This window comes from Cebus imitator, unplaced genomic scaffold (genome assembly GCF_001604975.1).
Source record: "Cebus imitator isolate Cc_AM_T3 unplaced genomic scaffold, Cebus_imitator-1.0 Scaffold411, whole genome shotgun sequence".
NCBI classification, from domain to species: domain Eukaryota; kingdom Metazoa; phylum Chordata; class Mammalia; order Primates; family Cebidae; genus Cebus; species Cebus imitator.
Window position 1 is genome coordinate 1,095,963 of NW_016107726.1, and position 22,715 is coordinate 1,118,677.

General features: G+C 35.2%; 1 protein-coding gene across 8 annotated transcripts in view; it reads left to right on the top strand.

Annotated features, from left to right (window-relative positions):
• The window catches only part of KCTD3 (potassium channel tetramerization domain containing 3), a 56,685-nt gene that overhangs the window by 21,615 nt on the left and 12,355 nt on the right, over nt 1-22,715 (top strand). For all 8 annotated transcript variants that reach the window (XM_037731600.1, XM_037731601.1, XM_017509225.2 and 5 more), the window contains 5 exons: nt 9,285-9,400; nt 15,421-15,508; nt 15,639-15,755; nt 17,675-17,845; nt 21,081-21,236. In XM_037731600.1, coding sequence (XP_037587528.1) covers nt 9,285-9,400; nt 15,421-15,508; nt 15,639-15,755; nt 17,675-17,845; nt 21,081-21,236 — 648 coding nt within the window. The remainder of the gene's footprint in view (nt 1-9,284; nt 9,401-15,420; nt 15,509-15,638; nt 15,756-17,674; nt 17,846-21,080; nt 21,237-22,715) is intronic.

Consider the following 22,715-nt stretch of genomic DNA (forward strand, 5'->3'; position numbering starts at 1 on the left):
TTTTTTTCTGAGACAGGGTCTTGCTCTGTCACATAGGCTGGAGTGTAGTGATGTGATCCTAGCTCACTGCAGCCTTAATCTCCTAGGCTCAAGCACTCAAGTAGTCCTCCCACCTCAGCCTCCTGGGTAGCTAGAACTAGAGGTATATACCACATTGCCTAGCTATTACTTTATAATCATTGTAGAGATGGGGTCTCACTATGTTGCCCAGGTCTCAAATTCCTAAGCTTAAGTGATCCTCCTACCCTGGCTTCACAGAGTGCTGAGATTATAGGCATGAGCCACTGTGCCTGGCCAATTTCTTTTTCTTTAAACTTTGAGTATTCAGTCTCAGTGAACCTGAGACAACTGATATCATACTGTTCAAAAATGTTTTGCTACATAAAGCACAATAAGGTTAAGTCATTAAGATCTATAAAGTTGAGGGAAAGATAGTTTTTATTATTTTAAAATTTTTATTTACAATTTTGCCCAATTTTTTGAGGCTTTCCTTTTATGAGCTAAAGAATTCTGATTTGTCATATTTTTCTTTGTCAGTATCTTTAGACTTAGGTGTACACCTATTGGAGTGAACAGGCGTATGTTCTACTTTTCCTTTTTAAAGCTCGTGATCCATCACTAAGTATAAGAATATATTTTTTTAAATTGTAGGACAAAAAATTTTTAATAGTTTTTGGTAAAATACAAAAATTTAGAAAATTTTCAAAACACTTTTAATACTAGTATTGCAGAACAACACAGCCGTATTTACTTATTCCTTGCACTTCTTTGTAGGTGCACAGAACACTTGGATTTCAAAATAATTTATTGGACAATAATGAGGTTGCAGAGAGTTATATAGCAGATATAAACTGAAGATAGCTAGTAAGAGCACACAAGATGTATTTAAAACAAACTATGCTGATCTTGGGAAGTTTAGTTATACTCTAAACCTGCCACTATAGATAATTATAGAAAAAATAAAAATATATATGTTCATTCCATTAGCTGTCTTAATGGTGACCTCATCACATGTCATGTAACCTGTGGAAAACTCTTCTGTGTACTCTTAGAGAATAAGAATTTTTAAAAGGCAAAAAGGCAAATATGTTTTTCATATTACCATGAAAATAGTCTTTTCCTCTCAGATTCTGGTAAGGGTCTCAGGTAACCATGTTTCCCAGACCATACTTTGAAAACCACTGTTCTGGACCATTGTCCTTTCATTCTTTCCCAACTTCCCTTCTCTCCCTTTTGGTTTTGGATCTCATGCCATCTAGACTTACACTTGACATAGCCTTCAGCTGCCCTCTGGGTTACTATCCTTCATTCCTTTGAAGTTATTAGCTCTAGTTCCCTGAGTGAATATTTCAACTCCACTGGGTTCTCTTCATGTGTCACTTCCACTTTTTGTCAGACATGGACTCTGTCCTTATAATCACTCTAGCAAAGAGCCTCAAGTTTCTTGTGTCTCTTTCTTTGCCTAACTTGGAAAAACTCCAAGTTGGCTAAATCCATCTTTCCATCTCTATGGCTGAGTATGGCTGGGAAAAAGAAATGGGCATGCACATGTGCACACACACACCAATCCTTAGCCTCAATTCCTGATCTCTGTTCTTAAGTGGGCCTTTAAAGCTACCCAGCAATCCTGCTGTATAGTCTTTTTTGTTTCTCTCTGTTCCTTTCCTGGATGATATTTCATACTTTTTTCTTTCTTCCTAAACTTACAGCACCTCTCTTATTCTTATTGAGAAAATAGAGAAAACCTGGAGAAATTTTCCTTAAGTTGTTATCATGACATGTGCCAATCTATGTGTATCAGTTCTGATATTCTCTATTGTTTTTTTTGGTTATTGTGATTAAATTTTCTCTGCTCTTATCTAAGGTCACTTCTCCAGTTGTATACTAGATGCCATTTCCTCTCACTACTCAAGTACATTGCAATTCCCCCTCTTTCCTGAATCAGTAAAAATTTCCCACTCTGTAACATCATTTTTATCAGCATACATTTATGCAGTAATTCAGCCTGAAAAGCAAAAACAACCTACGTTCTCTTTTAATTTCCTCCTTTTTTTATTTTTTCTTCTTTTAAAACTAGAGTGCCGTAATCCATTTGGGCTGCTGTAACAAAAACATGTCTTTGTGGCTTATAGATCTATCTATAAATCTATTTCTCACAGTTCTAAAGGCTGGGAAGTCTAATTGTGCTTTTGCCCTCAACCACTCCATAAAACTATTGATCATGTTACCCGTGATCTCTATTCTGCTAAATCCCGTAATCAAATCCTAGTCTTTTTCTTACTAGTGCTGTCATCTGATATATTTTATATTGTTTAATTACTCCTTTCCCTTTGACGACTTCCTTCTTTTGGCTTCCAGGACACCCTGTTGTACTGATTTCCATCCTAGTTCTCTGTTTCTTCAGTTTCTTTTGATAGTTCTTCCTTATTTGCCTGACTGCACAATATTGCAGTATCTCAGGGCCCAGTCCTTGGACTCCATCTTCTGCATTTATTCTGTTTGTGATCTTAAATACTCTAAAGCCTTTGTGAATGCTTTCTATATGCTTATGACTTGGATGTTTATATATCTAATCTGGACCCCTTACCTGAGCTCCAGAATTTTGTATCTGTGTTAAGAGTCCACAAGACTACTCCTGGATTTGCTGGGAAGACTCGTATGACTCAGCATATAGAGGTATGATTTATGAGAGAGCTATGATTTATTACAATGAAAGCATACAAAGCAGAATCAGCAACAACAAAAGACATATGGGTCAAAGTCTAAAGGAACCAGGAGCAAGCTTCTAGGAGTTGTCTTCTAGTAGAACAGGATGTACTTAATTCCTAGAACAACAAATTGTGACAAAACCTATGAAATGTCTGTCAGGGAAACTTATTAGAAACTTGGTTTTCCAGATCATTACTGGAGGCTAGTCATGTTGGTATCCTCTGCCTAGTATTTACCAAGATTTCGGATTCCCAGAAGGAAAATGTTCAACATAAACTTCATTGTTTATGCAGTTTAGGTTTTTTGTCACCATAGATTAGATTTCCTTTATCTAGAATTTCATGAGTAGAAATATATATATATATTGTGCTTGGCTTTTTATTAAACTTAATACTTTTGAAATTCATCTACATCGTTGCATGTATCAGTTGTCTGTTCCTTTTAATTGTTGAATAGTATTCCATTGAAATAATATGGCAGAATTTGTTTATTCATTCACCTTTTGATGGTCATTTGGCTTATTTCCAATCTGAAGATACTATGAATAAAGCTGCAGTTAACATTAAAGCAGAAGTCTTTCTATGGACATAAGCTTTCTTAAGGTAAATACGTAGGAGTGGAATTTCTTAGTCATTTGAAAAGTATATGTTTAAGGTTATGAAAAATTGCCAAACTGTTTTCCAAAGCAGTTGCACCTTTTTACATTTTTACTTGCAGTGTATGAGAGTTCCAGCTGCTCCACGTCTTTATCAACACTTCATAGTGTCAGTCTTTTTAATTTGAGCCATTATTGTGGATTTTAATGGTTCAGTGATTTTAATTGTGCTTTAATTGCATTTTTCTGATGGTTAATAAGATTGAACATCTTTTCCTGTACTTAATGACTGTTTGTATATTTTCTTTTGAGAATTGTCTCTATAAATCATTCGCACCCTTTTTCATGAGGTTGTCATCCTGTTACTTATTTGTAAATATTTTTTATATATTCTGGATCCATGTTTCACAACCAAGGAAATCTTATCCACCAGGGGACATTTGGAAATGTCTAGAGACATTTTTGGTTGTCACAATTGAGAGAGGCCTGTACTCGTCTCCCTTCACCTTTCCTCCGACTTTCCCTTGCTCCTTCCCTCTTCCTCCTTTTGAGCTTGCTAGATCACTTTCTATTAACCTGGGGTTATGGGAGCCCTGATTTTTTATTTCAGTTTTTTTTCTCCATTCTTCAGTTTAGGTATGTTTTATTGATCTACTTTTAATGTCTTTTATACTTCTGTACTATTCAATCTACAGTTAAGTCTATCTAGTGAATTTTCATTTGAAATGTTGGACTTTTTAGCTCTAGCACTACCTCTTGATTCCATTTTCTAGTTTCTTCTGCTGAGATTTCTTGTCTTTGTTCATTATGTTCACTTTTTAGCATTTATAAAAGCTATTTAATTTGTTAAAGTTTTTATCTGCTAATATAAATATCTGCTTATCATGTTTTTATTTTGGGTCATATTTTCCTGTTTCACATGTCTAGAGAGTTTTGATTATGTGTTGTACATGTGAATGATACATTTTGTAGGGTTATGAATTATGTTGCCTGCCTTCAATAGTTGTGAGCTTTGTTCTGGCAGGCAATTAAGTTACTGAGGGATCTTAATCCTGTTAGGCTTGTTTCAGTGCTTTGTTAGGAATAGGTAGACTCTTCTAGCTTTATTTTTAATTTTAGAGCAGAGCTCCTTTTCAAGGGTATGGTCCTTATTTTTAAGATGTTGCTTTTCTGGAATCTTATTTAACTGAATACCTGAGGGGCTCAGCAAGGACTCTACTTTTATTGAGCTGGAACTACTCCATCTACCCACATATGACCTCTGATATCTACAGTTACCTCTTCGTCATAAGGCTGCCTACATGCCTGCCTGCCCTCCCTCCCTGCTTTCTCTCTCTCTTTCTCTTTTCTTTTCTTTTCCTTTTATTTTTTTTCTTTCTTTTTCTTTTCTTCTCTTTTCTTTTCTTTCTTTCCCCCATCCCTCCCCTCCGCTCCCCCTCACATCCCTTCCACTCCCCTCCCTCCTTCTCTCCGGAAGGAGTCTCGCTTTTTCACCAGGCTGGAGTACAGTGGCAGGATCTCAGCTCACTGCAACCTCTGCCTCCCAGGTTCAAGCAGTTCTCCTGCAGCCTCCCAAGTAGCTGGGACTACAGGCATATACTACCATGCCTAGCTCATTTCTGTATTTTTAGTAGAGATGAGGTTCACCATGTTGGCCAGGATGGTTTTGATCTCTTGACCTCATGATCCACCTGCCTTGGCCTCCCAAAGTGCTAGGATTACAGTCATGAGCCACTGGGCCCAGCGAGCAGCCTTTCTTTTCTTGGAGATTCTTGCCCTGCCCAGGTGCAGTTTGGCCTTAGCCAAGGTCTTAGGGAAACCCTTGTCCAACTGTTATGCTACCCCTTCCCTACTCTGGCACAGTTCACTTCCTTTCTGTACTGTACCTACAAATTCTACCCTCCAGTTCTTTGCCTCCTCAGTTCTGGGAAATCATCTCTCTTTACTTGGTGTATTAGTCCATTTTCACACTACTGATAAAGATATAACCAAGACTGGGAAATTTACAAAAGAAAAAGGTTTAATTGGACTTATATTTCCACATGGCTGGGGAGGCCTCACAATCATGGCAGAAGGCAAGAAGGAGCAAGTCACATGTTACATGGATGGCATCAGGCAAAGAGAGCTTGTGCAGAGAAACTCCTGTTTTTAAAACCATCAGCTCTCGTGAGACCCATTCACTACCACGAGAACGGCACGGGAAAGACCAGCCCCCATGATTCAGTCATCTCCCACCGGGTTCCTCTCACAACACCTGGGGATTATGGGAGCTACAAAATGAGATTTGGGTGAGGCACAGAGCCAAACCCTGTCACTTGGATTTCACCTTTTTATGCTGTGATACAACGTACTCTTAGGCAGGGGGAATATCAGGCTTGTCAGTGTGTTTCCATCTCTCAGGTCCTCTGCTGCCTGTTGTCCAGTACCTAAAAACAGTTACCTCATGTATTTTGTCCAATTTTTTTTTGTTAATTCCTTTTTTAAAGTAGAGAATAATCTGATGCCATTTATTCTAGCATGGTTTGACAGCTAAGTGCTCCCTAACAACTTTAGGAAAAAAGTTTTAACATAAAAAAAATTTGAAATTATGAGACACTGGTATTTAAACAGAAAGTAAATCAATTGTGATTTCTTTTTCTTTTTTCGGGTAGCTATTTGTAACATACCAATAAGTGAAGGGAATTTTATTACTTGCTTGGTTTTCAAAGGCTAACGTGATAGGTAGCTATGTTATGAGCTGGCACAATAGTAATTTGTTCACACCCTGTAAAAGAAACCATTTCTTGCTAACAAATGTTCTTCAGAACATGACAACACTATCCAAAGAAAATTGTTAAGGCTGGTATATCCATGACAGACCCCTCCCAGAGGCTGAACTGCCTTCATTATAACTTAGATAAGACAGAGTTACTCGGTTGCTGCTATAAGCATTATTTTACCGAGAGGGCCCCGTAAGACAGGAACTGGTTATTACTTACACTGTTGTCTTCCCTGTCGCTGGTGCTCAGGATTATTGAGTCTAAGCAGGAGTGACACTTTAAATTTCGTGAGATCATTCAGCATGTCTTTCTTGATTTCCTAGAACCTCATCCTTCTCTGGAGTAATCAATGTTAGTTGGTTTTTCTGTTTTCATTTCTGCCTTTCACATATCTATACTGAATATAGTTGGCTTCACATGTTCTAAAAAAAGCATGTTCACGTTGTTTGTTATCATTAAAGTACTATTATATAGAATCCCTAAAATTGTATACAATGTGAAATGGTGACTTTATGCTTTGAAGTGGCAGGTTTATTTCTTAACCAGTTCTGGGCAAAGGACTTAGCTTTTTGTATGTTTGCATGTTGTACTTTATTTTGTTCTAGATTTTTAGGCTGAGATAATGTGTTTCATGTGCATGTTTGTATAAATGTGAATTTTATACATATAATTAAAATGTTTATGTAGAAGATATTTCTAGCAATACTTAGCAGGTTTTTTGTTTTGGTTTCTTTTTGTCTCATATCTTTCTTCTTGCTAGCTGCCTTGCTTTCACAAGACTGATTAAAAGTTTTCAAGGTGTTGTCACTGGTCTTGTGTACAGTACAGTTCTGAACAAAAAGAGAATACCTAGCACCAGTATAAGATTCAAAAGAAATCAGTAATCTTTCTGGTTTAGGTTTTTAAAGCATGTTATAATTGCATGTAATTGGTTTGTTTTTCCCATGAGTTCTTTCAACATTTCATGCATTTTTTTTTTTCTCAGCTAAATGCTAACAAAGTTGTTTGTATTAGCACAGGTACTTTTGAAAAGTAAATAAGCTGATACCTGAAGCAGCCAGACATCTAAAGAAAACAGTATTTTGTAGGTGAGACTTATTTCCCAGCATTATCAGATAAAAATATATTTCCCATAAAGGGTTTTTAAATAATTAAGATAATGCTATTTAAGTGCCAGAATTGGATTGTAACTCTTTTTTTTTTTTTAAAGACAGAGTCTTGCTCTGTCACCCAGGCTGGAGTGCACTGGCATGGTCTTAGCTCACTGCAACCGCTGCCTCCTGGGTTCAAGCAATTTTCCTGCCTCAACTTCCCCAGTAGCTGGGATTACAGGTGTGTGCCACCATACCCAGCTAATTTTTGTATTTTTAGTAGAGATGAGGTTTCACTATGTTGGCCAGGCTGGTCTTAAACTCTTGACCTCTTCTGTCTTGGCCCTCCACAGTGATGGGATTATAGATGTGAGCCATTGTGCCCGGCCGATTATAACATTTTTAAGCTCAAGCGATCATTGAAACATTTAGCTTAGATCCTATTTTGCAGTTGAGATAAGAACCAAAAAAAGAGGCAAACAAATGTACTCTCAGAGCCAGGATTCCAACCCAGGTTCTCCTAGTGCAATACACTGGTAAAGAGAGACAAATGTATAAGGCTGTGCATGCCATACCAAGGTGAACCTGGAATTCTCTGCTTAGGCATTGTTGGGTCTTTTGCTATTGATGTGTGATACGTGCTCCTTACAACCTCTTTCGCCTACACTTAACTCTTCTGTTTGCTCAGATTCCCTGAGCTTGCCTATACTCAGTTTCCCAATTTGATGGAATCCTATTAACTTCTCTTTTTTTGAGACGGAGTCTCGCTCTGTTGCTAGGTTGGAGCTTAGTGGTGCGATCTCGGCTCACTGCAACCTCCGCCTCCTGGGTTCAAGCAGTTCTCTTGCCTTAGCCTCCTGAGTAGCTAGGACTACAGGCATGCGCCACCATGTCCAGCTAATTTTTGTATTTTTAGCAGAGACGGGGTTTCACCATGTTGGCCAGGCCCGCCTCAGCCTCCCAAAGTGCTGGGATTACAGGCGTGAACCACCACGCCTGGCCTGGACTCCTATTAAGTTGTAAAACTCCAACTCACTGGGAGCAGTGGCTGGTCGCAGTGGCTCACGCCTGTAATCCCAGCACTTTGGGAAGCCAAGGCGGGCGGATCATGAGGTCAGGCGATCGAGACCATCCTGGCCAACATGGTGAAACCCTGCCTCTGCTAAAAGTACAAAAAAATGATCTGGGTGTGGTGATGTACACCTGTAGTCCCTGCTAATCTGGAGGCTGAGGCAGAAGAATTGCTTGAACTCAGGAGGCGGAGATTGCAGTGAGCTAAGATCACGTCACTGGACTACAGCCTGGGCAACAGTGTGAGACTCCGTCTCAAAAAAAAAAAAAAAAAACTCAGATGGCTTCTTTTCTAAGATATATTTTCAAACCCCCTTACATATCCCCTTTTACCCTGTAGATACTATTATACCCTGTGCATCCTTCTATTATTGTGTTGAATTATAATTGGTTGCAGTTTTTTTCTACTAAAGTGTAAGTTCTTAGTAACATCTTGTCTTCTCATATTTCTGAATCCTAAAGCCTGAATTAATTAAATTGAGATTGCAGTGCTGGGAAACATGGGGTTTTTAAATAAGCTCTGAGTAAAAGGCCCGAATGTTTGTTTTTAGTATCATGTGACTTTTTGCTGCTTTTTTTCTCCTTTTCACTTATTTCCTGAATTTAAACACATTCTGGATAGTTGAGGGTCAAGTCTGTGTGTTCAGATCACTAGTTTCTAAATACCAGGTCCATGAGCAAGTTACATCTAACTCGTCTATAGATTTTGTAAAAATACAGTGGATTTTCTGGTTTAGTGAGTCTGGCATGGAGTTCTATTTTGTTTATTTTAAATCTATCAGGTTATTTTGATGATCAACTGAGATTAGGAACAACAGCTTCAGAGTAAGGTGTTACAGCAGTATGAGATGGCTTGGACAGACTCTTGCTTTAGTAGCTCTGTAAGCTGCTTAAGAGCTTGTGAGTGTCTTATTTCTGGTCCCCAACATGTCTAGCACATAGCTTGTAGTAATGAATATAGGTTTAAATTAGTCACCTTTAAGATGTTTTTAATCCAGGTTTTGATTAATCCTAAAAATGGTGACTGAGTAACCTTTTTATTTTTTATTGTCATTTAAGGAGTGTTCAGCCTGGGTGTTCCTGTAGATGCTCTCTTCTTTATTGGTAACCAGTTGGTGGCCACGAGTCATACAGGGAAAGTGGGAGTGTGGAATGCTGTCACTCAGCACTGGCAGGTTAGTTTTAACTAAAGCATACTACAGAAGTGAAAATATTTCTGAAACGTACGCTGATTATATACTTTTTTCTTGTAGAATTCATGTTGTTTCTGTTTTTGATTATACAGAATATTGAATAAATGTAAATTTTTTTGCTAGATACATATTTGAGTATATTTTCAAGAGCTTAAGCTACTTTGGAAAATAAGTTGAGTTTTTTAAACTGTGGTTTGGCATTTCTTCATTTATTTTAAATATTTGAAGTTCTATGCCTTGAGCATGGTAGTCCAGGCAAACTTTATTTCCTGAATTTGAGCACAGATCTGTGTGAAAGTCCATAATCTATTGAGAGAAGATAGCACGCTAATACTCTCAAGTACTTGAGAGGAATAAGAAGAAGGTAAGACTTTAAAAAGGTTAATACCTGATTCTGAAGGAAAGAGGAAAACTTAAGGACTTTAAGCAGGGAGTGACATATTCAGATCCATGTTTTAGAAAGATAACTGTGGTAGCTAAAATGAAAGGTAGATGGAGGTCAGGAGGGAATCTACCACAGCAATCCAGCAATCAAGAAGCAGAGCCCTTCGACTAATGACAGTGGTGGTAGAAGTGGTATGAGTACGTTTGAAAAATATTTAACAGACCTTCCTAAAATAACAGGTCTGCTGTCTGATTGATATGAGAAATTAAAGAAAGAGAAATGTATTTCTAATTTTGGGTTTCTAGTTTGACAATCCAGTAACTAGTAGTATTTTGAATTGATAGGAAACATAGGAAGAGAAGCAGATATGCTGGTAGGGTGAAGAATGAATAGATTGATTAATATGTTTACTTTGAGATTCCTATGGGTATTAAAGTGTAGATGTTAAGTATATAGTTGGACGTACTCCTTTGGAATTTAGGAAAGAAGAAAGGGTGAGAAATATTTGGAGTCTATAACACTTATGTGATAAAAAATTGATAAGATTTTCCATTGAGTGGGTATGTAGAAAGAAAAGTCAAAATTAGAACTCTGGGGGAACATTAGCATTTAAAGGGACAGGATAGACAACCAAGAACCAAAGGGACACATGATATGATTGAGAAATGACGTTAGTTTTGGCAATAGATATCATTTGCAAATATGTATCAGTTAAGTGTTGGTGGAAGAAAGCTAGATTGCAGGAAATAAGGAAGTAAAAGATTAGAGAAAGGAGACAGCAAATTCAAATACCTTTCAAGAAGTTTGGTGGTGAAGGAAAGCAGAAAATCAAAGTGATAGCTTAAAGATCAAGGCTGGTTTGAAAAAAAGATAGTTGTGCTTTATTTTTCCTCTAGGATAAGACAGGTTCGAGCATGCTTGTAGCTAGAGAGGAGAGTTATCAGAAGTACCTGAATATTGAAAGAATGGAGATTATTTCTGGTCCCATAAAATTCAGGAATGTATGGGATCTAGAACACAGCTAGAAAGGTTGGCCCAACAGGGCAGTAGAGACATTTCTTTTTCTGTGACAGAAGGGTAAGGAAGGAGTAAAGAGAAAGACATTGAAGTATATTATCAAGTACTGCAGAGATTATAAATCGTACATTTGCCGTAAACCTGGGATCCCATGTCGTTCTTTAGTGACATAATTAAGGTTGATTTTAAGTATTTGAGTCAGATGAACCACTAAACAGATTGTGTGTAGATTTTTGTATAATCATAAAAGTTTTTGCAAAATCAGGACAGTTTCAAAAAAAATTAATGAAAATGTTGTAAAAGCATTGAATCTGATTTGGTTAAGATAAAAGTTAAAAAAAATTTAAAGAAATGATTCAGTTTCTTGTTTTATGTTTTTGTTTAATTCCACTCCTCACCCACACACACAAAATTATGTTACAAAAGAAGATTAATAAGGAATTAATTGGTATTGTCAAAAAAGTAGCCTAGGTTTTTACATAGCATAATAGCAATTTTTAGGCACTGTTTCACAAGTTGATACTTTAAGATTTATATTGGAAACGTAGATTATACATGTTTCATTCTCATATCAAAACAGGCAGCTTTGAAAGTTAGCTCTAGAAAGCATTATATACTTTACTTCCTAAAGAATCAGAGAACTCTGTGTTTATTCTGAGAAAAGAGATCTTCAGCCGTAGTACCATCTGAGTCACAGCCTAGCCTCTAAGTACACAGTGAAGGCTGAGTTTGGGGAGGAAATATTGGTTCTGGGAACAAGAATTCAAAATGAACTTCCATGATCTGATGGGCTAGGCTGGACAAGAATTCGGGAGACTTTGTTTGATTTAGCTTCTCTCTTTCCTGTTATTAGGTACCTGTAGCACTGATGTCAGAAGCAAACGTTTTGTGTGTGTATGTGTGATAGGTTTACCCCTGCATATTAGGAATAGGAATAAGGCAGGCATTGGAATCCTGGGCCCACATTTTGTTGGGGCAAGAGAGGATTGACTTTGCAGTATTATGTTTCGACTGCTGTCTTAAGTATGGTCTGTTTGCTTACTTATAGAATTTACAGTAAGAAATATCCTTAAGATTTAGAAATTTACATATAGAAATATTAGATATAAATATTGAAACAATATATTGTTTATACTATGTATTAAATTATGTTAATTGACTGGTGTGTTTATGCACACTTGCATACCACATATCAAAGTAAAGGCTCTCGGATCTGGGATTTTAGCAAAAGCAGGAAGCATGATTTCATGGGACAGCGGAAATTGAGCCTCCTGCAGAAATCTGAAGTTTTAAAGGTCTGCCTCAATCTCTGAGAAGACTGGGAGAAATTTGCCCAATAATCTTGGAACAAGAAAGTTTTGATGTGTGGTTGGTGTCTTGGAATGGTAAATGGAGATGCAAGAGGAAACCATTAGAAATTGAAACCAATATATTTAAATTAGGAGTGAATTGAAGCACAAAGATATGCCTTTGTATGGGAACTCCAATTTGAGAAACTGGTCTAGGACCATTTGCATTCTAGATACAGACATGACACCAGTTAGAATGCTTTCACAAGATAGAGCACACAGGAGTCCTGTAGGAAAAGTAATTTCTACTAAAATAACCTCCCAAAACTTACAAACTTCACATGGAAACAAATGATGAAAAGTCATCAAACCTAAAAAATTTGCAATCCCCAGGGAAATAATGGAACCATTAAAAAGCTGCTGTATTGAAGGAACAGGAAAAATGAGAAAATGGAGGGAAATAAGATACTAAAAATTAAAAGGTCTTTGAAAACAGTTGAAAAAATTTATAAAAGCACAGCTCAAAGAAAAATAGTGAATTGACAGACGCATCTGAGAAAATAATTTCCAGTCGAATCAAGAGAATGAGATAGAAAATATGAAAAAGAAAAAAATGAGAAAGTATTGAGATAGGAACAGACTAGAGGAGGGGCCGTATTGGGAAAATATAATAACTGCATTTTGGAGAAATGAAAAAGAACATGAATTTATTGATTAAAGAAATGTACCAAGTCTTGGCAGGCTAAATGTTTAAATGCATCGTGCTATAATAAAAGATAAATTATGATAAAAAGTATTCACAGAACAGTGACAGTTTGCCTGTAATTAGACTTTAAGCAGATTCCGTGTCACCAGTAGTAGACACCAGAAGACAATGGGAATTCTCCAAATGGTAGAGAAAGTAACTTTCAACCTAGGATTTTATACGCAACAAAACTATCATTCAAACCTGAATGAGAAGGGTTTTTTTCAGAGAGAATATGTCACTCAGCAACCCTCAATGAAAGGACTACTAAAGAAAAATGCCTTTTGAGAAGTATTTGAAGGGGAAGAAATAGAATGCATTCATCAATGATTAGGATAGATGTTGGTCAATACGTTGGTAAATTTAGATAAGTGATTATTTCAAAAGTATTGGATGAAGTTTAAAACATACTGTAAAAAATAATGATAATTTTATAGATATAGAGATGGTAGTTAAAAGATTCTAGGGGCCTTACATTATTTGGGAAGATAGACTGGTATTTTAAAACTGGAAAACATTTAAATTTACCTGTAGAAATTAGTGGTAATCACTGTGTGCTACCTTATAAGAGAAAAATCCACTTCCATTTTATATTTGTGACCACATGACTGAACCATACATACTAATCAGTATGGCTTCTTGGATTCTTGCCACGAAGTTGTTAGGATACAGAAGAGGAGGCCACACAGTAGCAGCTTCCTTGCTTGTGCTAGTAGAGAACTCAGCAGTTCTAACTCACTGTAATTCTGCTTATCCTCTGCTTTCTCTGTTCTCCCTGTTCTGAGGGGTAGATATAGAAAGAAAAGCAGATCATGATTAAGGGTTACAGAAAAAGAAGTAGCAAGGTTTTAATCCTAGAGCCCAATCCTCCCAGAGATTAAATGGTAAAAAAATGTTTGTCTTTGATGTGCCTTGCTGGTCTTTCATTGAAAAAATGTATCCAAAGGGAGAGGAATCTCATGGCCTTATCTGTCCCCATTTTCCTGCCATGAAGATTCTGGGGTAAGAGTTGAAGCCCTTTTCTTTAGTGCTAGAACTAAAATGATTTAGCTAACTCGGGTGGTAAAATTGGTTAGTGTGCGTAAAACAGTTTTCTCTCCATCCTTTAGACATCTTTACACATATCACTGAAGAGTGCTCAGTGTTTACCTGGTATAAAATGTTTTGGCTTTGGCTTTAATTAGAAGCCTGACCTCAGGATAGGGCATGACAATTGAGTTCTTTGAGATATTTCTACTGTAACTCATAACTGCATGACATTGAAAGGGTACATAAAGAAATTAGGATTATATACAGGAAGGGCTTAGAGGAATCATTATTTCCAAGTTTTAGTTATTTCTTTTTTTAATTTGAATGAAGCTAGATTCTCTGCTTTTTTACTTGCTCTTTAGATGCTCCCTTTCCCCTTGCCCTACCTAACTCATAACTGACTTCAGTGTTCAAGTTTCACTTCCTCTGTGAACTCTTCCTTGATCTTTGCTCTTCACCCACCAGCATTGAGATGGCAATTGTTCCTCTCTTTTATGATTGTATTGTAGTCTGTTTTAGTGCCTATCACACTAAAATTGTCTGTTATTTTTCTTTCTCACAAGTTTACCAGCTCCTAGAGAGCAAAGAGATATCTCACATCCCTTATCTCTAGTACAGTGTTTGTTCTCTTGGATAATATATAATACAATAAAAAGTACTTAAGTGTTAAGCAGATAATGTTTAGATTTTAACTTTTCAAATGAAAGCCAGATATAGAATATGAAAAGTAAAAGTCCCTTAACATTTTTAACTTAAATTTTTGGAAATCTTTTAGACTTGCAGGCAAAACTTGGTGTCTAATAATTCATTTAAATGTCATCTGTGAAGAAGCTTAACAGGCATCTCTGGCCTGGCTACAAACAGGGAAGGTTTATTTTGATGAATAGTAGAATTCATCTACTAAAATAGTATTGCAACTATTCTAGCAAACACTTTTTATGTTTTTGTTTGTTCGCTTTTTGTTTTGTTTTGCAGTAAAACACAAGCCCTTTGCTGTTTCTTTCAGCACAAAGAAGGAAGAAAACAAAAAACTTATATTAAGGAGACTAAAAAATAGAGAATACCACCTTTTCAAAATAATAATAAATTTTCAAGGGAGCAAGTACTTTCTGGAAATCACTTCCTTTGTTTACTAGTTCTAATTCTGTCACTTGCTTACTGTGTGACTTTGGACAAGAAAGGGAAAAGAGAGGGACCTGGTCAGACTTGGCCTTCCAGTTCCAGTGGGCCAAGATCTAGTTATCACATGTGAAAAAAAGAGGAGACAACCCATCAAAACTGAGAAAGTACTGCTGTGGAAAATACAATTTTAGAAAAAATATTTTGAAAGAAGTATATTGATGGTTCTCCTCTTATGTAGCATTTTTGTGTATGTCTGTGTGCATGTGTGCACCTAAAGAAAGTTTATTTCCTAAGCCCTACTGAAATTGGATGTTGGTTGTCTCTTTACCAGAAGAATCAAAGTTTTGAGGAAATTGACCAGAAAATAGAAATTATAATTACTCGCTAACATCTAATAATACTCTTACCACCTCAGGTTCAAGATGTTGTTCCTATAACTAGTTATGACACTGCTGGATCATTCCTTCTTCTGGGATGTAACAATGGATCAATATATTACATAGGTAAGTGTACAGTCACTTAAAATGCTTCTGCTTAATATAACTTTTTAAATGAGAACATGAAAAAATTACCTTTCAGTTTTAAATAGATATACTATTTATTTTAATGCTATTTAAAATTTTTATTTTTTAGATATGCAGAAGTTCCCCTTGCGAATGAAAGATAATGATCTTCTTGTAACCGAACTGTATCATGATCCTTCAAATGATGCTATTACTGCTCTGAGTGTTTACCTCACACCCAAAACAAGTTAGTACATGGACAATTAGATACATTCTTGACTTTTTATGTTTTTATTCATTAGTTTATTATGTGACTAGGTCAAATTAAACTGATTTTTTTCTTTTCGGGAACTGCAGTGCTAAGGAGTTCATCTCTACTAAGCATAAAATTAATATTGAGTTTTATACTGAAGTCAAACATGACTAGTAGTAAACAAACATAACTTGAGGTGGGAAATTGGAACTTTTCTTCCACTGAATTGCATTTGTTGAGCCTTATTATTATAATATTTAGATGAAATTACAAAAAAAAATCTGCACATTTATCTTCCTATTAAAGTAACTACTTTTTCACTTTGAAATTAGGAGCTTTTTAGAAAACAAAAAGTTCATAAACTATTACAGGAAACTAAGCTTACTTTCTTGGGAATTTAAAAATTTAAGCTGTAGAAAAAAGGCATTTTAACAACTTTCAGTGCATTTTAGAGGCTATCGCAATAAAATTAACAGACTAGTTCTGTCAAGAAGTAAGAATTTTTGTATTCTAGAGTAAAAGATAAACACAAATGGGAAACTTAAAATTTATCTGTAATGAAAGGAGTTCTAGGAAACATTAATGTGTATTCAGTAATATTCATAGGTTTGGATGTGCTACTTATGCAAGTTATCATTTTATTGAAATTATTAAAAGAAACCGTAATCTTTAGTATGAAAGAAATATTCAATAATATACTATGAATTTGACTGAAACCATAGTAGGACTTAAATTGTATTACTCTAGAAATAGGATCAGTATACCATGAATTTCTAGCCAAGCTGGCCCTTTTTGATACCAGCTGTCTTTAGCTGCTTTTGTGCCACAATGACAGAACTGAGAGATTGTGAAAGAGACGGTGTGGCATGCAGACTTTAAAATGTTTACTACTTGGCCCTTTTCAGAAAGTATGCCAAACCCTGGTCTAGAATAAGATGTGGATTTTTTTTTTTTAATCTAGTTAAAAAGCAGGCAAAAAACTGGGAAAGTTCTACAAATCGAAGCACTTCTTTTGTAGTGGCAGGGGGTTTTAAGGCATGAAAAACAGTCATCTTTCAGGTTATAGGAAGTGTTTTTCATGACATGCTCTTTTTTTTTGATTCAAGTATTTTCAGATGAATCAGTAAAACTAGAACAGCTAGTAAATCTAAGAGGTTCTCTCTCCGTGAAGCTTTTTAAGAGTATAGGTCACTGCATTTTTTCCTATCTAAATTTGCGATGGGGTCTTGGCACTTGTTTAAAAAAAGAAAAAAAAAAAAAAATACAGCTGAACCTTAGATGATTAGAAGAAGCAACATATTGTAGGTATGATTTAAGCAAGGTAATGGGTATTCCCTATCACAGTGTTTTAAAACTTGAGTAGTATATATAATCCTTGATTATTTGAGGATGATTTAGTATTGTAGTTTAAGTAGAACAGGTGATAATTCTAGGCTGGATGTAATAAGAAATATTGCTTTTGGAATACTGTTTTTTTTCAGTAGTGTTCCTGGCATGGCAGATTTATGAATTCTTTAAACTGTGTTGAGTACCTACTGTGTCTTAGGCACTCTGTAAGGTGACAGATAAAAAGATGATTATGATTCAGTCTTTGTCAATAAGGAATAGAAGTAGCTAGGCATAGAAGTAAGTACAGAATTAGTGTGTTATAATTGCTGTGATAGAATCAAATACATAGTGCAAGGCAGGAGGTGAATAGTTATGTCTTGGAGTGAAGGTTAGGAAAAGATTTATCAAGGAAATAATGATTTTAAGATGGCCCGAGAAGTCTTAAGATTTTTTTGCTGAGCTGGATTTTGGGCTGATATAAACAGTGAATCCAGCTCTGCCTATTTTATCATAGGGAAGCTTTGCAAGGTAGCTTTTTTATTATCATTCCGTAATATCACCTGTCAACTCTTGACTTTATATAGGTGTCAGTGGTAACTGGATTGAGATCGCCTATGGTACGAGCTCAGGAGCAGTACGAGTGATTGTACAACACCCAGAGACAGTTGGGTCAGGTCCTCAGCTTTTTCAGACTTTCACAGTTCACCGAAGTCCCGTTACAAAAATCATGCTATCAGAAAAGCATCTTGTATCAGGTAAAATGATTTCATTAGTACTGATAAAGAACTTGGCCTTGTGTGTTACTTTCTGTACCCCTACAAATTAAAAGAATGAAAATGCAGTGTTTATGTGAGAAAAATATAATAAAAGAAGTACTATAAAAGTTTAATGAAGAAATTATATATGATTGTCTTTTAAAGATGTCTTTGAGCCAGTCATGGTGGCTCACGCCTATAATCCTAGCACTTTGGGAGGCCAAGGCAGGTGGATTGGTTTATCACAGGAGTTCAAGACTATCCTGGGCAACATGGTGAAACCCATCTCTACCAAAAAAGAGGGGAAAAAAAGATGTCTTTGATTTTGCCTGGTTTTAATATACATAAACTTGGGAGATGTGATTTTTTTTTTATTGTTCCCTTGGCATATGTTATTGCAAAGTATTTATAATGACCCTGCTAAGAGGAATTTTTATTAAATTTTTCAGGTTTTACTTTCAATATAAATTGGGTTGATGCTCTTATGGTTTAATGCTAAAGCTGTGGATTTATATGCGTATTTTGATATTTTGTCATCTCATAATAAAAATTAGAATTATGGAGATTATTTGAAGAAAATAACCTTTGTGTGGGTTTGTAGTTCTTTATAGTCATAAAATTTTTAAAACTTTAAATACTAATTGGATACATAAAAAAATTAATACTAATTTTCAAGTTTAATGAATAGTACTTTCTGATTACAAAGTAAAATTCTGTTGAAGAAATGCATTGTGTATGGAAGATGATTTCTCAAAGTCTTCGTGAAAATTGACTTGTGAGCTGAGTGTTGCAGTAGAGCTTGCTTTCTAGAGGAGTCTTACATTAATTCCTTTTGTAGAGCAGTTCCTGTCCAACTTTCTCTCTCAGCACCCATCTTAGTAGGCGTTATCACCATCTACTTATCTATTCAAGTTGAAAATCTAGGAATCACCTTTGATTTCTCCCTTTCTTTCACCTCCCAGATAGTACAGTTCATACCAGTAAGTCCTTTGGGCTTTGCTGCCATATTATGTCACAAATCCAATCACTTCTCATTGCTGTCAGTTTAGTATTTCACATCGTCATAATTTCTCCCCTAGATTACTGTAGTAACTTCTGAACTTTTCCCTCTTTATGGTACATGTTCCACACAGCAGCCAGAAATGTCATTTAGAAATGCAAACCAAGTCTGATTCCTGATGGCTTCTAATTGTATTTAGAATAAATTTAAATTTCTACCATGGTCTGTATGGCTTTTCTTGTTCCAGATTCTACCTAGATCTTTAAAAAATCTCTTCCCAACTCCCATGTCACTTTTCTTATTGCTGGTAACACTCTAACCTGTTGGCGTTTCTATTTCTTAGATCGTTCTTTTTATTTGAAATGTTTTGCCTCTAGATATTTGTTTGGCTACATTCTTGTCATTCCGGTGCCGTTTCAAATTCCTTTTCAATGTGGAGTCCTTGACTGCCTGCTTTAAATTAGCCAAACCTCTATTCAACAATAACCTTTTATTGTTAGAAAGTTATTGTTGGATAGGTTTGGCTGATAGCAGTACCTTGCTTTGTTTTCTTCCTAGATTTATTACTTAATTATTTATTTGTTTGCTTATCATCCCCATCTCTTCTAGAAAAGTTCTCCAGTAGAAGAAACTTTATTCTATTCTCAGCACTTAGCATAGTTCTGACACATAAAAGATGCTGAATAAATGTTATAAGGCAACTCAATTATCTGAGAAAATAGGCTGGTTTGCAGGGTTATTGTGATGTTTAGATGATAATGTATAGAGATACTCTAATAATTGTTACTATTTTTATGGTTATAATGTTATTGTGGGACATGATACCAAGGAACTACTTTGTAAAATTTGTATTTTAACATCACATATTTCATGTAGCTTTGAAACTAATGTAAGTTTGTCAAGAGAAATATCCTTGTTAACAAAAAATCTGGAGTATTTTATGTATACTCAGTTATGTTATTCTGCCACCTGGTGGATATTAACAAATATGTAATGACATTGTTTTTGGTGGATATTTACAAATAATGTAATGACATTGTTTTCCCCATAGTGCATTTTAATCCCTTAAAGAAACTTTAGATAATGACTAACATTAGCAAAATTGATGTAATTGTCCAATTGAATCAACTAAAAATATTTAAATTATTTTTCTGGATCCTATTAAGCTTAATAGTGAAATCAGGAAATGATTTCCCATGAAACTAATTAAATAGCCTAGAACAAAATGCTCCCTTTTTCACTTGAAAACTGACAGTCTGGTCATTGAGAATTTTGTTACATAAGAATAGAAAGTGCACAGATATTACTTACTGTTTATGCCAAAATTTAATTTCTTTCCAAAGTTTTGTTTAAAATATGTAACTGTGTAAGATAGGTAACACATTTTACCCAGTAGTAAACATTATGTATGTGTGTGTATAAGAAGTACTGGATACTTTTCTAATATTTACTGATGATTTCATAGCTCATTGCTGATAATAACAAATTTTCTAAAATCATAAATGGCAAAATTACTATATTTTTTATTAAGGCATGCCAAAAAAGTAGTTTTTGCATTATACATTTTATGGTGTATATTTTCAAATAGAGTATCTACTCAGACAAAAAAGTAGAGATCGATTAGGAGACATTTCAGTATATGCCCAGTTAATATTCAATTCACAAAATAAAACTAATTGGAGCATGTTTTTTAAATGCAGACTCTATATAAAAATCATGCTCTGCTTTAGTATAGAATCTTAATTTTCCTTAATGTAACTATGAGTGGGCAATAAATAGCTGATTGCTCAAGATGTTTGAAAATTGTTATTTGTGCCAATAATTTTTCAGTAAGTCCTGATCTAGGCTAATATTAAGTAATATACACATAAACAGTTTATATAGTTAGAAAAAATAAACTAGGAAATTGTTCACTATGTAGTTTAGCCACAGAACAGGATACCATTCAGCATCTTTTTTCTTACACATTATTTTTAACCTTTACTGCATTTATACCCTACAAGCTATTTTTATGAAGATCTATAGATTTACTTGATATACCTTATATTTTGCAGCAAAGTAAAACATACTCAGTTTTCTCACTTTTGCTAAGTAGATACAAATTAAGTATAATTTTAAGATAAATATGTAATTTGCTGGTTATTCTCTGATCTGTTTAATGTAGATCATAGAGAAAAAAGTTAAAATGGGGTTTTTAAAGTAATTTTGTATTCTTTTGTTCTCTTTCTCTGCTAGTCTGTGCAGATAATAATCATGTCCGGACGTGGACAGTAACGCGATTCAGAGGAATGATCTCTACTCAGCCAGGTTCTACTCCTTTAGCATCATTCAAGATACTGTCCCTGGAGGAGACAGAAAGTCATGGTAGCTATTCCTCTGGAAATGACATAGGTGGGTTAGATTATTTTAGGGCATTTTTAGATACTATATTAGCTGTTCAGAAGGCATATATCAACTAATAAAACCGTAAAAATGAGTTTTAAATACAAATTTTTCATGTTAATTTTCAAATTCTAAACAGAATTTTGGTGCATTTTTCTGATTAAGTTCTATGAATTCATGAAATTATGGCAGAATATTTCATTAAAATGTTATGAGAGCAAATTTTTCCTCTTATTAATGTTTCCCCATTTAAAGAATGTCATCTCCATGTTAGCTACTTTTATTTATTATTAAATCTGTGATAGCTCTGTACCTTTGACATTTGAATTTTTTTTGTTAATCTACTGAAAATAAAATTTGAAGCTAGGAAAAGGTCTGTTACTATATAATGAGAGTCATTTTGATGGCATCAAAGTATTATTAGGAAACAATATAGCATGTCTCCATTGATGTTCGCTGATTTCAGCAAAAGGTGTACAAGGTTAATTTAGGTTTTCTCTTTATACACCATACATACATGTGCACATGGGTACTTACACATCCACACGTGTGCATACACATAAACAGTCTTCATAGAGATCATTCCACCGCAGCCGCATTTGAAAGAATCTCACTCTCCTTATAAGCTACTTAAGAGAATTCTACCACAGCCTTATTAGAAGGAGAAATGCACAGTGTTACCAGTTTTAACAGTTACGTAATCCTAGTTCTCTGCATGATGATAGGAACTGGAAGTTTATATTGTTACTTATTTAACAACTGTTTATTGAATATTGTGTTCTAGATGCTAGAAATTTTAAAAAGTGCAGTGAACATCAACTTATAATTAAAGTAAAACAATTGTATTTTGCAACTCTGCTTAAAGGAATAGATCAAAAAGCACCCACAGGAGATAGTACCAGGATCTATGTTAGATGTTGTGATATATACTCTCATTTAATCTTCTGGACAATTTAGGAGGTAGATACCTCACTTAACGTTGAGGAAGCTGACATTCAGACAGAGTACACTTTATAGAGGTTTAATGTTTGAACTGAAACCTGAAGGATAGGTAGACATTTGTTGGGTGTGGAAGGTTCTAGGGTTGGAACATTCCTAGTAGAGAAAAGAGTAAGTTAAAAGGATAGAGGCCAAGGAAACTTGGCAAGTTTGGAAAATGTCAAGAAGGTCATTCATTGTTGGATTATAGGATATGTGGGTAAGAATAGTAAGACATATTGAGTGAATAGGCCAGTACCAGATCATGGAAGGCATCTAAAACTAAGAAATTTAGATTTTTATGTTGTAAGTAATGGGGATCTTTTGAAGAATGTTGAGAATGATACTAGATTTGTGATATATATAATTCATCTTAAGAGCATACAAGGCTTCAGAGTAAAGACTTAAGAAAGTGATGCAAGGAAACCAGGAAGGAGGAAAGAGGAGGAATTATTCAGTAAGAACCAAAGGGCATGATGGTCATTGACTAGATGTGGCAGGCATGAGAGA